The 17534-nt window shown below is 36.2% G+C and overlaps 1 protein-coding gene across 5 annotated transcripts in view; it reads left to right on the top strand.

Annotated features, from left to right (window-relative positions):
- The window catches only part of scat (VPS54 subunit of GARP complex scat), a 112856-nt gene that overhangs the window by 45430 nt on the left and 49892 nt on the right, over positions 1-17534 (top strand). For all 5 annotated transcript variants that reach the window (XM_081758849.1, XM_081758852.1, XM_081758851.1 and 2 more), the window contains exons 9-10: positions 5888-5987; positions 7098-7240. In XM_081758849.1, the coding sequence (XP_081614975.1) occupies positions 5888-5987; positions 7098-7240 (243 nt within the window). The remainder of the gene's footprint in view (positions 1-5887; positions 5988-7097; positions 7241-17534) is intronic.

Below are 17534 nucleotides of genomic sequence, written 5' to 3'. Positions count from 1 at the left end.
CTATTCAAGTGTGGCCTTGTGTTGTAGTCACTAACGCTCTTGCCTTTGGTGCGAGCGGTCCCTGGTTCGATTCCCGGTGGAAACACTCGGTCGAAAAAGTGTAACAGCTCTTTCAGGCCAGCCATCTTGAGTGAGTTTTTTCCTGGGTTTCTCTCATTCACACCAGACAAATGCCAGGATGGTATCTAACATAATGGTCCCTGGCCGCTTCCTTTCTTCTCCAATCCTTTCTTCCTTCCCTTTCATCGGATAATGTGTTCACCGATAAATGTCATCTCTCATATACGTGGCGGGCTAAATGCCTTAGATACCAACAGTCCAGAAATCTAATTCGTAATTTCCCCTAATTAATGCTATTCAATTGAATTAACTTTTCTCAAGGTTATCTTGGTCTGATATGGAACTATTTTAGGGAATGAAACTTAAAAAAAAATCTCGCGCAGCGTGGTCGCTAACGCTCTCGCCTTCGGTGCGAGCGGTCCCGGGTTCGATTCCCGGTGGGGTTACTCGGTCGAAGAAGTGTAACAAGCTTTTTCAGGCCAGCCACTCTGAATGAGGTTTTCCTGGGTTTTTCTCATACACACCAGGCAAATGCCGGGGTGGTATCTAACTTACAGGTCCCAGGCCACTCCCTTCCTTACCTTTCCCCGGATTGTGTGCTCGCCGAGGGACGTCATCCCTCAAATCGTGACGGGCTAAATGGTCTTAGATGCCGAAAACCCAGAAATCTAAATCCTAAATCCGAAACTCAAAAAACTCGGAAGTCGAAAAATAAAGGACCATCTATATATATGTTTGAGCTTAACCTCTCACAAGTATACTTCGAGAATAATTGAGACTGATAATGAGCAAAATGGTAGAAAGTGAAAGGGAACGAGAGAAGCAACACGTACAGTATTTATCTCCCACAAGGCCTACTTGGCGACTATTTATATTTGTTAATTATACGAAAGGAACTTGATATTATCCAAAGTATCGTAATTTTATAATATTACAGGAATTAGAATACAGAAAAGTAGTAAATGAAAGAAAACAAAACAAATAAAAGATATCCTACTGATTCTTCCAACGACCACAAGCTCTGCTAAGGGATGATACCAGGAAAATATTTTGCATATTTACAAACTAGTAAATGTAGTGGCTTGTATGTTGGTATGACGAGAAAATATTATACCAAAGAATAATAAAAGGAACGCCAAGGATCAAGATTTTAAAGTTTGCGACTTATTCTAACATCTGTGTATGTCTAAACATAGTATTAAGAGAGTCAAAATCATCCGCAAAATCACATCACCAATTAAAAGGAGTTTCTTTGAATTTTACTTCATCAGAAATAAATATTGTAAATTATATTTTAAGATCACAGTCTTGACTAAAACTGGGGTAGTTTCTTCAATAGTTTCATCAAAAATTTGGATCCCATTGACATCAATCCCAAATTTATTTATTTATTTATGCTCAAAGGTGCTACACAGTTTGCCCTTTAGGCTAAAAGAGACAAACAATGAAAGAAAGTCAATGATTGTAAAAGAATTGATGGGGAAAAAAGTGGGGGACGCAACAGGAGAACCCTGAGAAAATCCACGGACACAATGTTGTCCACGACAAACTCATATGACGTGGAATCGAACCAAAACAATTTGTTAGTTAAGTATATTTTGATTATAGTCTGAGCAGTGCTTTATATTGTAACGTTTTGATTTGTATTTTTGCTATATGTATGAGAATAGTAAAAATACGTTCAGATGGCGAACTGCTTTTTAATAGAATAACTTGCGTTACAGTGCAGCATAAAGTCACACAGAACTGAAGTTCATTGACGTCAGCGCCATTCCTTCATTGGTAATTAAAGAAGCAGGCAGGAGTAGCTCTTGAAAAGTTTTGATCTTTTTAAATATTATGTCATTTTACAGATTACTTACTGTGTTACTCAGGTAATATTTCATTTTAGTATGTACGAGTAGTGAATATCTGTTTGGAAATGACAAACGACACATTATACGCCAACTGGTCACTGACTGAACACTAACAACGTGTAGGTCCTTCTTTGTCTTTTGCACAGTAACCATTTGATTGGGAGGGATGTAAGAGATGCCGGTATTCGTTTTGCTGGTATGTCCAACCAAAGTGCGTGTAATACCGCCTTCATTGCCGATATGAAGGTGGTAGAATTGTCGAGGGATTGAATGTACTATTCAGTAGTACCACAAGTACACAGTGAGGTTGATAGGCGAGGAGTTTAGGGGCCGTGGAAAGTGCTTGAAGTCCACAACACGTTTATTTAACCATTCCTACACACGTGCGCGACGGCTCGGTGCGTTATCGCCATGGGAGAAAAAGTGCAATATGGTAGGCTGTACTCAGTATTACCAGAAGATTGCGATACCGACATGTCATTCTTTCATCTTACAGTCACCAGGATATTGTTCTTGCCATGTAATCATGTCTGCACCGTACAACTGCCACCACCAGCCTGCACTCTTTGATACCATGCACGAGAGCTTCAAAACCTCGTGAAATTTCTGCCAAATACAATTCCTATTCACGGACTGGAGTAAAAATGGTGGCTCATATGATCAGCAAACATTCTTCCAGTCTTGTATCGGTCAATTCGCATGTTCGCTGCGCCAAGCGAGCCGATGGCGTTGTTTAACCCTCGTGAAGACGGGACAGGACGTTTGGGCGCGGACGTTTAGGCACCGCCGTTTGGGCGCGAGGTACATAGTAAAATTCATAATTTACGACATATAAAGTAAGCTAGGCACTGAAAACTAAGCGTGAATCAAGATATATATATAAATTTCCTACACTTCTATCTTTATCTCACCTCATTTATCTTTCTATCTGTCTTATTTATTCATATAAATTAAATAGTTTAATGCGTTTGTAGTATTTGTTGCCTAATCTCGTCATGGATTGTTTTTTCGCGTGTTCACGATTCTTGTACTTCAACACGTTGATCTAATTTTTGTATTATATAAAAAAGCTAGGAAATGAAGGAATCAGATGAACTGTTAATAATTTTGTTAATGTTAATTAAAACATATTGATTTAATTTTTGTATTTTTTTTAAAAAAAAGTTAATAATTACATACTTATGAATATTAAAATTTGTTTTCTTTCGTATTACGTTTGCCAAACTCTTCTCTTCCTTAAGTCCAATAAAGAACTACTAATAAAAGATTTCCGCGCACTCGAGTTGAGGGAAAGATGTTAATACAGGGTGTCTAAGACATTGAGTTTAGGAACTGCAGTATGCCGTATTTCTGGTATTTTATTATTAACATTCCAATATAAAAATCAAAACTTAAGACACTTTTTTTTCGTCCCATGGTAAGCATTTAATCTGCATTAAGAAAGTGGCGAAAGGAGAAAAAGAACGATTTCAAAGTGAAAAATAATAGTTAAGTGTACATATATTGATCATTTAGCCACTAAAAATGTGACATTCACACTGATTGCATAACTACAGTAGTAGGCCTGCTTTAAGTTCTTTAATGGAATAGGTTTACTATGTATGTAATGTAGTCAATCATATCTAGTCTGGTCTACTTACCTTTGGCTTGAAAAATTATCAAATAAAAAGCACACTTAACTTTGGTTAAAACTTAAATTTACAAAATTTAATTGTTAATTAAGTTTTTGGAAGTTTGAAATTCCAGTATTTCAAGTATGTAAAACAAAATCCAGTATAATTCAAGGACTTCCACTACAGTAGACACCTTGTGATATCATGATTCGAATTTAGTATTCAGCTCCTAACATAATGACTTTTTTAATTTAACTCGCGCCCAAAAGTCCAGTGCCCAAACGCCGGGGCCCCAAAGTCCGCGCTCAAACATGACGTACCGCGTGAAGGGTGAATGATGGAGGAGTGTGCTGAAATAGCCCATACTTGCGAGTGTACGGCATACGGGCGTCATAAGAACAGTGGTAATTTCTTCGAGCCACTGTTTGTTATACATGTATTCCTACTGTCTGGATTATCTCTTTAGCAACTTCTTAATTCATGCTTTAGTTATTGTACTCGGGGAAAAGGATAATTTCAGCGCTTAAGGTCGAAATTAAGAAGATTAGTGTGCCTTTTTACCTCTTCAAAGAATTGGAAAACTGTACACAGAACAATTTTTTGATAAGTGTGTGGTATCCACTATTTTCCTGTTTCGAAACAACAGTGTTTACCGGATATCTTAATTAATCTAATGCTGAAGTTTCCCGAATACAAGAAGGAAGACTTGAATTAAGACACGGTTCAAGAAGTATTCAGGAGAATAGGACTAATGAATAACCACACGGTGGGATTTGCGAAATATAGTAAAAAGTAATACTTCTTGATACACCACACAGATGCTGTTCTATATAAGTTAGTGTATTAATATAAATGCATTGATGATAGGAGATGTGTTTTCGGGTTGACTATGGATGTATTGCATAGTCAGGTACTTCCCCATCCTGTACCTGTGAGCCCGTACCAGTCGCTCACCCCTGACAATAAATCTTGCATCTTCCTTTCAAGTTTTGCCTACGGTTTACCATTTGTCTCTTTTCACCTTGCCTTCGTACACTTTCACTGCAACTACTCCCGAATATCCAACTAGTGCAGCCGTTTGTAGGAGACAATGATTTGACCTTCGTCAGATTCTGTGAAGTCTTTGCCCATCGTGCGAACTTTCATTACGGATTGACTACCCAGGCCTGTAGTTATGCATACAGGCTTGTGCTTGGCGTTATCAAGAAACGCATGTGGCAAAAAGCTCTACTTAACTATTCAGAGGGGTGATTATAATTCGATAATTGGTCGGTATAAATGAGACATTTTCTTTCTTTTTTTTTCATATGATTACTGCTAATTATCTTAATTTTATTTATAAATGTACAATTATCGTAACCTACCCACTATCTCAGTTCTGACAAATAAACTGAAGTGAGCTAAACGTTTGTATGTCGTTTCTAGGGCGTATAATGTAATTTCCACAAAACACTTTCACAATTTTATATCCCTACAATAGCAATGAAAACTATTATAATACAGAGTAATTATAAATTATTCATCGGGTTTGAAAGGACTGTATTAAAAACAGATAACATATACAATAACGAATGATACATGCAAGTATAAAGAAATTGTCCAAGTTTCAGACATACGTTACAAATGTTCGATGTAGCTTCCTTTCGTCACAGAACACACATCTTTGGGCCAGTCAACTCATACGCGCTTTGGAATATCCCTACTAATGGTCGTAGATGCAAGTGTAAAAGCAGCCAGTGTCCATGAACTGTGAGTGCCACCTCAGAATGCTTTAGTGACCTTGCGGTGCAGTTGCAAACGGGAAAATACTTCTCATATTCCAAAACACGCCATCTGTACAGAGTAGTTTCTGTATAGACGCCATTTTGGAAATTAGCTTTGTGCTACCATCTGTCGCCACGAACCAAGATTACGAATGCGAGAAATTAAAGTTTCAAATTTGTTATTTCGTTTCGTCGTTTGCATAAACTTACTGTACTAGTAATTTTTGATATTTCATTTTAAAGCCTGGCGTATCATTTAAAATCATCCTGTACAGTAATTCAGATGCAATTAAAAAGTTCAACCCATTAAAGAAATATTTTTTGAATGTGAGTGTATATTCAGATAATAACATTGATTTATACATTTCTTTTTTTGTGTGTGTGTATCGTTAGTATTCGATATGAGTCTGCGATTTTTCTTGGATTCATTTTATTATACATGTGATTCCTTGTATATGGGTATTTTTCCAAATCCCATTCACCGTTTGCGTCGTAAGTTTTAATTCCTTCCTTGTTTTAAAAGTTGTTTCACAAATCTCGAAAACACGTCAGTTATATACTGTTTTAGTTATTTGTGTTGTTTGTTTATTTCTAGAGAAAAAATACATCACATTGACCAAGTGCTAGTCCAGAACTCTTTAAAAGTGCTGAAATTAGAAAGATCAAGATACAATCATATGCAGGTGCTTAGCAAAGTAAGTGCAAAATATTTCTTTCATAATTTATTCTGAGTATTTCTCTGTCTTCATTTATTACAGTGAAATTTACATTCTTCATATTCAAGAACATGCTTTCATCATCCTTCTGGAAATACCAAGAGAGCGTCGCAGTAGATAATCAGTATTTGTATTAATTCGTATTGTAACGCTAAATCAAAGATCAGTGTAGTAATAATAATATCTGTCATGGTCTGCAGATATTACAGATACGAATCTTAAGGATGATTGTGAAGAGGGACTGCAGAAAATTAGCTTAACAACGAAACTCGACCTCATAACTACGTTTGGCACTATGAAATCATAAACTTTCGTAAAACACTTTAAAACAAACGTCCCGCGATGCATTCTATCTCTTAGCAAAAGTAGGGAATTTATAATAAATACTAAATGTCACACTATTTTGTAAATAAAGTAATAATTTTCGTATTCTTGTGTTAATAATTGTTCAGGTTGCATCATAATGAAATACTAATTTTGAACTCCACTTTAACGATATTTTAAAATTTATTTGTATGCGTTTCGACGACTACTTGTCATCATCATCGTTACATGACTATTAAGAAATACTTATATTGATTCGAGATTCCTCGTGGGTATAAGGTTAGCGTATACGTCTTTGGCGCGGGGGATCCGGGTTCGATTCCCAGTGAGAGCTCATGTTTGGATCTCACTAATTTAACCCTGCGCCCGTAAATTAAATAGTCTCAAATTATCGAAGTAACATACTACGAGAAATTGTTCCCTGTTGTATATTTTTTTGATCTTCAGTGTGCGTTACTCGATGAAATTACACTTATTTTTTTAGAACCAAGATTGAACTTATATTAACTTCAATACTAACGCTAAACCTAAATTTTGAAACTTACCTCTATGAAAACGATTTTGCATTCTACTTTCTACACAAAAATAAATATATAAAACCAAACGCATAATTTGAAAATAGCACGTATTCATTCCTTGTGATTTTAAGGAATTTTTCTTCTTAGTTCAAGGTTAGGATTTATTAAATAAGCAACATATCAGTTCATTTAGTAATTTCACGTTGCAACAGTTTATCCATTCTTTTTAACAATGTTCTTTTTGTAGGTAAAGTTGATGTCGACTGTGCATCAAACTCAGCCGATGATACAACTCCTGTTGTCGACATCAGATTATGTCGCTGCCTTAGATCTTATTTCAACGACACAGGAGATTTTGATTCAAGAATTGGCAGGTATTCATAGCTTCAGGTATGGTATTATCTTTATCGTTTAGCCTATTATATAGATTGATAATGAAAACAGATACACTAAATACAAAATGACAGATATGTTGTATGTGAGGCGTATCCCTAAAATTGCAGCCTCTGTAGGCGGACTTGTAATATTTTTTATGCAAAAGTTGTCTATACTGACTTTCATTGTCAGCCTTCCGCATGTGTAGGCTGCGTCGATTCAGAATTCCATTAAATGTGAAATGCGCTCCGTCATACATGTTCTTCAAGCATAAGGTAAGCGTCCAGCGAATATTCACAAAGCACTTGTTCCCGTGTATAGAAACATCAGGCAATACTTCCACGATGATGAAGAGATCAAGAACGAAGTTGAAATGTGATTCCAGCAGCAGGCGCTAGAATTCTATGATTGTGGGATGCACGAACTATTACCCCCGACTTAACAAGTGTTTGAACAGTGGCGGGAATTACTCCTGTATCACTAACTGTTGCAGACATTTTGTCAAATACACTTTTTTTTTTTTTTTTTTAATGAATACCAGTCGGTTGTAATCTTACTTTTTGAACTTGCCTTGTAGAATGTGAAAGTATATACAACTGTAAGAAAAAAAATTCAATCAAGATAGCTCCGTTGCAGCGTCGTGTAGAAGCTGCAGCACACGTGACGTATTGATTTACTGTCGTCAGGTTTTTGAGAATATATAAGGACTGCTGGAAAAAAATCTGCAAACTACTACTAACAGTGGTGGTGGTAGTGTACATCTATTATAAAATTCGGAATAATAGATCTTTCTATGTTTAAATTATCTTTGTTTAAGCCTATTCGTTTACTTTGCACAGCAGTTTGAAGAAATAGTTGTGTGACAAATGGAAATTTCTCGTAAATACTTTTGAGCAATGATTTTTTTATGAACTCAAATGTAGTTTAACATTGAAACATGCATTGAGCGACTTCATTTGGGATTCGCGGATAAAGCACCACCCAATAGAAGTACGTACAATGGGTTTCCCGAATTCCAACGGAGTCGCAGTCTCAATGATGAATTTAGTAAAGATCGCCCATCCACATCTAATGTTGCCAGTAACGTTGATGCTGTGCGTGAAATGATTGAGAGATCGGCATGTGACATACCGTGAGATTCAGGCATCATTGGAATTTGACATGAAAGCAGTTCATACGATTTTGCTTCGTCACCTGAACATACAGAAACTTGATCGCACACAACTTGATCGAAACTCAGAAACAGGCTCTTGTCAATTGGTGTAAAGAAATGATGAAAAAATTCAACCGAGGTAAGTCCAATGTGGTGTACTATTTTGTTACAGGGAACAAAACTTCAATTATACTCAGACGAACTCGAAGCTAAAACAGTGATCTGCTATGTGAGTGTTTCAAAGTGAGCCAAAACCAACAAAAGATGTTCATTCGAATAGTGCTACCAAGCAAATGATGGCTTGTTTCTTCCGTTATGCCGAAGAAGTGGCATCTACTTAGGTGTAGCTTTAGAAAATCCAAGGACTGTACATTCTGAATGGTATACAACAGTTTGTTTACCAGAGGTCATTAATGAATTGTGTAAAATAAACATAAAACTTCGCACCATTTTTCACCACGAAAATTCCAATTCTCACTCAGCACTCCAAACTGTTGATTTTTTGTTAAGTAAAAATGTAGAATTAATGACATTGTCTTATCTCACCTGATTTAACTCCGGATTTATTATTATTATTATTATTATTTTCACATATGAAAAATAAGATTCATGGTGAGTGATTTGTGTCGCCTGAAGCACTTGTTGACACATTCCAAATAGCAATTTGTGAGACACATCTTCAAACTGCTGTGAAAAATAAATGAATAGGCTTGGCAAACAATTAAAGATAATTTAAACATAGAGAGATGTATTCTTTCTAGTGTTATAATGCAGAACTATTAATAGTAGTTCGCAGAAAAAATTTCCAGCAGTCCCCGTATTTTCTAGTATGTACTGGTATCAATTGAACGGCAAAGATAGGAAACGATATCCATAAAAAACATTTAGATAGGTCATGTGCAAAAGAAGCGAAGAAGGCAGGTTTCATTTTTCTCTTTTTTTATTTCTTTTGTCCCATATGAGCTGAAAATGTAAAACAAAACAAAATAAATAAATAAATAAAGTAAAGAAAATTAGAGCAATGTTGATTGGAACGAAGAGAACTGAAATTAAGTACTATATATGCTCTTTTGGCTAAAGGGGACGAATGATTAATGAAAGTGAGTGATTACGAAGCAATTGGTAGAAACGAGAGACAATGTTATTTATCAAAAAACTCACCTGGCATGGGAACGAACGAAAACCCTTGCTGTAGATATTGAATGCTTTACGTCCTACTGCTAAAGCAACTACGTCGATTAAAGAAAATCGACGAGATAAGACAAGCATGTGGTTTGTTTTAAATACCCAGATGAGTAAGGCCGCGCTAAGAAGAGCTCTGACAACTCTCACGTGCGATCAAGCGCGGTTGCCACATTTATCTTCTGTAACAATATAAATATAACAAGGGGCACATTTTGTGGAAATGAATCATATATGTATAACATTATGCCTGACGAAAGTATTAGACAAAAGAAACAAACAAATTAGTATTGCGTTAAGATAGTTCACAAAATCGTAAAGAAAACAACCGTTACTTCTAAACACATAGGGTCGTTTTGACATATGCAGAGTCGTTTTGACATATGATTAGCGTCATACTAAATGCCTGACTACTGCATGGAAACATATGTTAGTCGAACTCTTTAGTATGAAATCGGGCTTCTTCGTAGCTAAGCGGTTAGCATACGCCTTTGGCATGGGAGACCCCGGTTGTGTTCCCGGCGGGAGCTCATGTGGTTCGGATTCCACGTTAATCAGTAGGTCCACGTCTCATATAGCCTCGCTGTTGAAAGAGACGTTAAACTCAAAATCAGCTCAACTCTTTAGTATGACACTAAACACGCGTCAGAACGACTCTGCTAAGACCCATAATGGTTTTTTTTTTTTATTTTTTTTATTTATTTTTTTTTTTAAATGAAAACTACTTACGTTAGAGAATGGCTTTCAATTGTAGATAATTTAATTCCATTTACTGTAGAAATCTTACGCTTTTTTCCTAGGGTGGATAAAATTTCCGTCGGTTCAGCGAGGTCTTTCAGGCACTTCTCTTTTGTGATTCTTTTCACAGTTGTAGGGCTAATGTATAAAGCTGAATCTACTCTTTCAATCACTTTATTCAATGGCAATAAAGGACCGTCGTTACGTTCTTTCTCCAAATATTCCCTAAGATTAAACACAAATTCCCGTTCTCCTTTAGCCTAACCGGCATAACCATGGGACGTAAAACTCAAACAAATTCCCGTGCCTGACTTGTCAAGGGCACCCCCTTTCCGCACTTCTTACGCACTTCAGGCATTGTGTTTATAAACACAAACATACACACATACACATACTAAATTTATATTTTAGGTCTATGTGAATAATACGAATACAAACTATGTTCCACTGATGAATGTAAATAACAACACAATACTCACACCAATGCACTGAGATGATAGCACAAAAAATCAAAACAACCTGACAACACAAAAACTTTCACAGTAATGAGTAGGTATAAATGCGACAAGACTGTTCGGTTACCATGGAAACAACCTAGTATTTCCAAATGTATTTTTGTGGGTCTAAACCTATCCTCCCCTTCACATATTGGTGAAAAAATGTCTTCTACGAAAAGACAAACATAGCTGGATCACGTTCGTTACTTTCCAACCACTCAATTTCTAAATCAGTCCTTATGAAAAGCTCATTATAACAATCTCTGTAATATAAAGAGTATGTAGGTACATTTTTTCCTTATGTCAACAAATTTCCTACAAAGATCATTAGAAATTATACTCATTTCAGCCTGACATTCCAAATAATGGTTCATCGCCCTTGAACTTTAGAAGAGCCGTACAGACTCACTACCCTCTTCGCTTTCAATTCCACGAAAACCTACTCCCTGTGGCGATAGGGAGGTGGACCGGTTGGTGTTCCATGTAGCCCCACTTCTATTTACGTAGCAAATTTGTCAAAAGGACAGAGTTGTGTCAATAAGTGGAAAAAGAAAAAAGTATTCATTATTGTGGCAATTACTTTAGGCCTAGTGGAACTACGTTGTGCTGGAATGTTGAGGAGTAAAGTGAAGTACGATTATTTTTTTAAATATCTAGTTTGTAAATATTTCAACTTATAATCTGATTCAATCAGTGATAAAGTAATTCGATTCCTTTATCGTTCTGTCATGTGGTCGCTTTGATTCTTCTTGCTATAACGGTTCGCAACACTGTCGTCAACTACACGATGTTAGATCTGTCAGAGCTCAGGTTACGATGGCCCTAGTCTAGTGAACGAACTGAAACGTGAACGGGAAGTAAAGTCAAGGATAAGAATGGCAAATCAAGTCTTTTTTTTTTAAGTATATTTTGTGAAACATTAAGCAAACATTTACGGGAAATACTCATCAAAGTTTTGTATCAGTATACTGTTCTATTGAGGGAGGGGGGGGAATGGGTAGCTGAGTAGTAGAGTGCTCCCCTTTGGTGCAAGGAGTCCCTAGTATGATCCCATATGAGTTTTTGGTGACCAACATCGTGACTGTGAGTTTCCTCGGGATTATCACATTCTCAGACCAATTATTTCGTAATCCTTCACTTTTATTAATCATACGTCTTCTTTAGCCTCAAGGGCACAATTGTGGGACGTAAGACTACAAATTTCATTTGATACTTGCTTTCTATGGTTAGAACCTTCAACATAATATAAAATAGCGACTGGAAACATAGTGAAGACACTATAGTAATAGTGGAGATGGCTGAAAAGAGGGAGAGAGAGAGAAATAAGGACTGCAGGGTTTGCTTAAGTGGTCCCAGCCCGAAAAAACCCGGTCGGTTTTTTGGGTTGGACCCATCTGAAAAAAAAAAACATCTGGGTTTTTGAGCTTCTTGTTAGTATATTATTGGTACAACTAAAGTGATCACATTGAAAGTGATTTTTATCAGATTTTGGACGTTCCTTAGGCGAATTGGATGTTTTCATGTTAAGGTATACAACAGCATTCAACATAAGATCTTTATAAAGTATTGAATGCACTGAATGAATATACAAAACTTACCTTAGCTTAAACAAATTAATGTATGGATTATTCTTGCAGCCTATTTGAAGTAAAATATGCAATTTTATATTTTAGAAAATACTTTCCGTGAATAGTGTGCTCGCCGACTTGGCGACGCCAATGGATGTTATCCCTCATACGTTTGACGGGTTTAAGGTCATAATTGCTGGTACTACCAGTAAATATATAAATACAGTAATAAAACAATTAGTATTATTTCTTACCTTTGATAGTAAAACAAGTAATTATAATTACAGGCACAAGTAATTATAGGGCCACGGTGGCTCAGTGGTAGAGCGTTCACCTCTGGTGGATGGGGTCCCGGGTTTAATCCCAGCTCCCGCCAAGTGAACTTTGTGGTGGACAAACACCGTGTGCGTGGGTTTGCACGGGGTTCTCCCGTTTCCTCCCACTTTCTTCATTCCGCTATTTCATTCATTTCTCATCACCACCGTCTCCTTTAGCCTAGCCGGCATAAAGGATTTCATTTCATTTTACAACTAATTATAATTGTAATTATTAATCTTTAGTAAAATTTGTTTTTTCAACAACAGTTTAGTTCAGTCATTTGTTACTACTCTTCAAATAAACGTCCTGTAGAATGAACACCAGCAATACCATAAAAATTCTTGTCAAATTTAAAAAGCTTAATGCTCAATTCAAACTTCCGTACCAGTGGAAGTTTCGATGCGAAGTGAAGAAAGCTGCATTTTCGGGAAAAACCTATCGTGAAAGAAATACTCGGGAAATTGCCGTAACTCGAGAAGTGAATACGTCAACAATAAAACTATTATACGCTGGAAGGTATTTAATTAAACCCTTTCGAGACAGGGTCATTTTTTGCGTTTTCTAGACTTTCAGTTATTGAATTATAACTCAAAGACTACTCGATTGATATGGTTGATACCTTGTTTCTAGAAGAAGGATGTGCCAATTTTATGATGTAAGTTTGATTGCAGTGTTGTCAATGGAAGGGAAATTATGGAGGGAAATATAGGAGTAAAAATTCCCTAACCCAATTTTAAGATTCTTTCGAGCTGGCACTATTGTTGCCACATGGGTCCAAGTCAACTCAAAAATCTTTTTGGTGTGTCGATAACGCATAGTGAAAACCTGAAGTCGTTGCAGCCACACAAAGACACACATACACACACACACACACACACACACACACACACACACACACACACACACACACACACACACACACACTTAACATATCATTATACACACGAAATTTTGACAATTTTTCCGCCACAAAAACAAAAATCAACAGTTATGCCGGGTCGGCAGCTTCTCTAATTATCTTGTTGAAACTTTTTATGGTGTACTGTGTAGGTCAAAGACGAGGCTTTCAGATACTGGTACGTTTGTTCCAATGTATCCAACAAGAGGGAAATTATAAAGGCAAAAGTGGAATATTTTCCGAATTTCCACCTAAAATACAGAATTAAAATTTTCTGTGTCTGGAAACACTGTTTCGAGACAGACACAAACTATCTTAAAATAAACTTTGGTATCCCTCTAATATATCCTATAAGTATCGTGACGATATCTAATGAAATTAGCATGCCATTAAACAGGGTTCTTACTAGTCAGGGAAGTCAGGGAAAAAGACCGGAAATCAGGAAAAGTCAGGGAAATATTATAAAATATATTTTTCTAACATTAATTGTACATCAATTTCAGTTTAGCCAACCATTAATGATCACAGTATGGAACGTTGCTCACATTTTTATGGGTGGTAAGTGGAATGTACGTATGAGCAGTTTATTATTATTTGTCTCTATAGAATAAATGTTCTCATATATAAATATTCACCGTTATTTATTCCTTATTTATATGTCACCATCATCCGACACCTGTCTTGAAAGTCAGAGAGTTTCGTGCCAAAGGTCAGAGAAGATCAGGGAGAATTCAGGGAAATAGATTTCTCCAGATCAGTGAGAACCCTGTTAAAAAGTATCTCATTCTACCTTTAAAAAAATCACAAGTATCTTTCTACTTCGAGAACAAAGTCTACTGTAAACCTCAACTGTATTTCCCCTAATTATCCTCTGGGGCCGCGGTGGCTCAGTGGTAGAGCGTTCACCTCTGGTGCTTGGGGTCCCGGGTTCGATCCCAGCCCCCGCCAAGTGAACTTTGTGGTGGACAAACACCGTGTGCGTGGGTTTTCTCGGGGTTCTCCCGTTTCCTCCCACTTTCTTCATTCCACCATTTCATTCATTATTCATCTTCACCGTCTCCTTTAGCCTAACCGGCATAACCGTGGGACGTAAAACTCAAAGATTTCATTTCCTAATTATCCTTTTAAAACTTTCTATGGTGCGTTGTGTAGGGCAAAGACGAGGCTTTCAGATACTAGTAGGTTTATCCAGATGTTGCCAACAAGACAGAAATAAAGTCAACAAAAGAGGAAAAGGAATTTTTCCGATTTTTTGCCTAAAATAGAGAATTAAAATTTTCAATGGCTGCAAACACTGCTACCAGACTACGCAAACTACCTTCAAATAAACGTTGATACATCACTAATATATCCTACAAGCATCATGTCGATATCTTGTAGCTTGTAGTTTAAAAATAGATTATGGTAAACAGAAAAGTAAAATAAGTCAAGGTTTAGAACCTAAATTCAAATTTTTCGTGTGCCCCCTAATTACCAAATTGAAACAATCTGTACTTGCTTTTGTTCAGTAAGGACTGATGTTCGACTGGCGTAAGTTGATTTGCGTTCGTACGGATTTATAAATTTCGAAAATTTCTAATTTTTCTACCCCAAAATAGGAAAACTTTAATTTCCGTGGTTGACAACACTGATCGTGGGATGGTCCAATTTTTCTGAACAATTGAGTATTCATACGAGATATGCACCTGACAAGCCCTAGGTAGATTTCTCTAAGACGAAGGAAGCTATAGAGCAAAAAGAAAAAATGGAAATTTGAAAATTCTCGAATTTTTGACTTCGGGCTCAAATTTGAGAGAGAAATTCGACATTCAGAAAAAAAAAATAGCATCAGAATAAACCGTGGTCTAACCATATTTGGCATAGAAAAAGTCATACCAGTATCGTAATTAGTGTTCACACAGTAAGTGATTACACCGTATGCGTCGTTTTCAAGGTCGGTCTCGAAAGAGTTAGACATTTTGAAACATTTACTTTATAAAATATGAATTATATTTTTGTTAATTCTTTTAAATTAATTTTCAGAAAGAGCCGTCTTATAATAAGTGCTCCGGAAGTTCCCGTTATTGAACGCACAAAGTTATCAGAAGTGAACTTCAACAATAAAATCATTTGTTTTACGCCGGAAAATATTTCATGTAAGACATTCTGAAACACTTATTTTATAAAATATGAATTATATCTTTGTTTTAAATTAATACATTTGGTATTCATATTTGGCGAACGTCACTGCGGGTCCTGGGATGACTCGATCTACATTTGTTCATTTGTCTGTCTGTACCACACACAACAGGGTACAACTTTCTGTGTTGTAAGTTTAAATTTTCAGGGTACAACCACAAGACATTCTAAATTTCATTTTAAGATTTTGGCGGCATACCAATATAAAATTTCAAAATAGCAGTCTTTATATATATATATATATATATATCTGCGCTATAGGGTGCGTAAAATTTCAAAATGACGGCCATTTTTTCAAAACAGCAGTGATTAGAAAATTGTCGCTAGCTGTGACAATAACAATATTCAAATATAAATCACATTTTAACACTTTTATCCTAAAATACATTGAAATGTTTCGAAAAAAATACCCGACAGAAACCAATATGGGCCCAGTTGGGTTGGTTTTTTCAAATGAACCCGGTTTTTCCAAACCCTGAAAGACTGTAGTACATGAAAGCTTCTATTTGCTGCAAGTGTTGTTCCAGATTACTTATGATGATGCTACTGACGGTGAAGGGCTTTTAGTACTTTCTCCTGAATCACCTCGCTATGATTTTCTGTTACAGTGCTTATCATGATTGGTTATGTTTATGTTGGATTTTCTTCTTCTTCTTCTTCTTCTTCTTATTATTATTATTATTATTATTATTATTATTATTATTATTATTATTATTGCAAGTAGTAAGTGTGTCACAATTGTGAGAAGACAAATAATAAAGATATAATCTACATCTAAAATAAATAAAAAGTCTTCGACAAAACTGTATGTTTTACACGTACAGTACGTAGGGTTAAATAAGTATACGATTTTAACCAATGTATTCAAGGAGAATATAAACTATTAATTATTATTGATAACGAATGACATACATTGTAATGCCATACAAGTTCGATTTGCTCGAAAATTACGCATGAGAATTTAGTCTCAAGCACCTAATTTTGTTCAGCTCGATATGTTTTATATATATATATATATATATATATATCGGGTGTTCTAGAAATGGCTCCCGCGTACAACAGAGCGCCATTCTTCATGTGAAAATGAAGCAAAAATGCTATATAATGGTGTACCCTCTGAAGCCTCCTACAGCCGCTGTGGGGAATCAAAAGTTTCATTATGTGACATCTCAAATTAACTTGTAACCATTAACATTGCTGTACGAATTCATCGAACAATTATATCGATTGTTACACTAATGCTTGGTGCTAGTGTCAACGTCTATCAATTTTAACTGTCATCTGGAAAGAATCGATGTAACTATCTGATAGATTGGTAGTTCTACTCTATGGTTCTTTATCTACGACGTTGTCACATAGTGCAATTCACGTCCCTAAATGAGGACGCATAAGGTATACAATTATATATATATTTTGTTTTGACTTGAAGATTAGTGTTCCGTATGTATATACAGTGAAACCTCTACTAACGGACACCTCTATAAAGCGGACACCTCCCGTAACGGACATATTTTGCAATCCCCAAACACTGTAATAGGAAAAAACATTGTCAAACCTCTCTAAAGCGGACACTCTCCAGTACGGACACTTTCTCTAGAAACAAGTTGAAAAGTACTGTAAAAGTACATCTTTAATAATTCATACATGTATCACCAAGGAAGTATTGTGACAACATTTTGCCTCCTCAACTGTCTGCTCAGTAACCCAGACGAAGCTTCTCCTGTTGAACAACACTCTCATGTTTTTTGCTTGCATTCCACTCCCACCCAAGCTGTTT

This window comes from Thermobia domestica, chromosome 5 (genome assembly GCF_964235325.1).
Source record: "Thermobia domestica chromosome 5, izTheDome1.hap1.1, whole genome shotgun sequence".
Classification (NCBI taxonomy): Eukaryota; Metazoa; Arthropoda; class Insecta; order Zygentoma; family Lepismatidae; genus Thermobia; species Thermobia domestica.
Note: the sequence above shows the minus strand (reverse complement) of the source record. Positions and strands in the feature narration are given on the sequence as shown.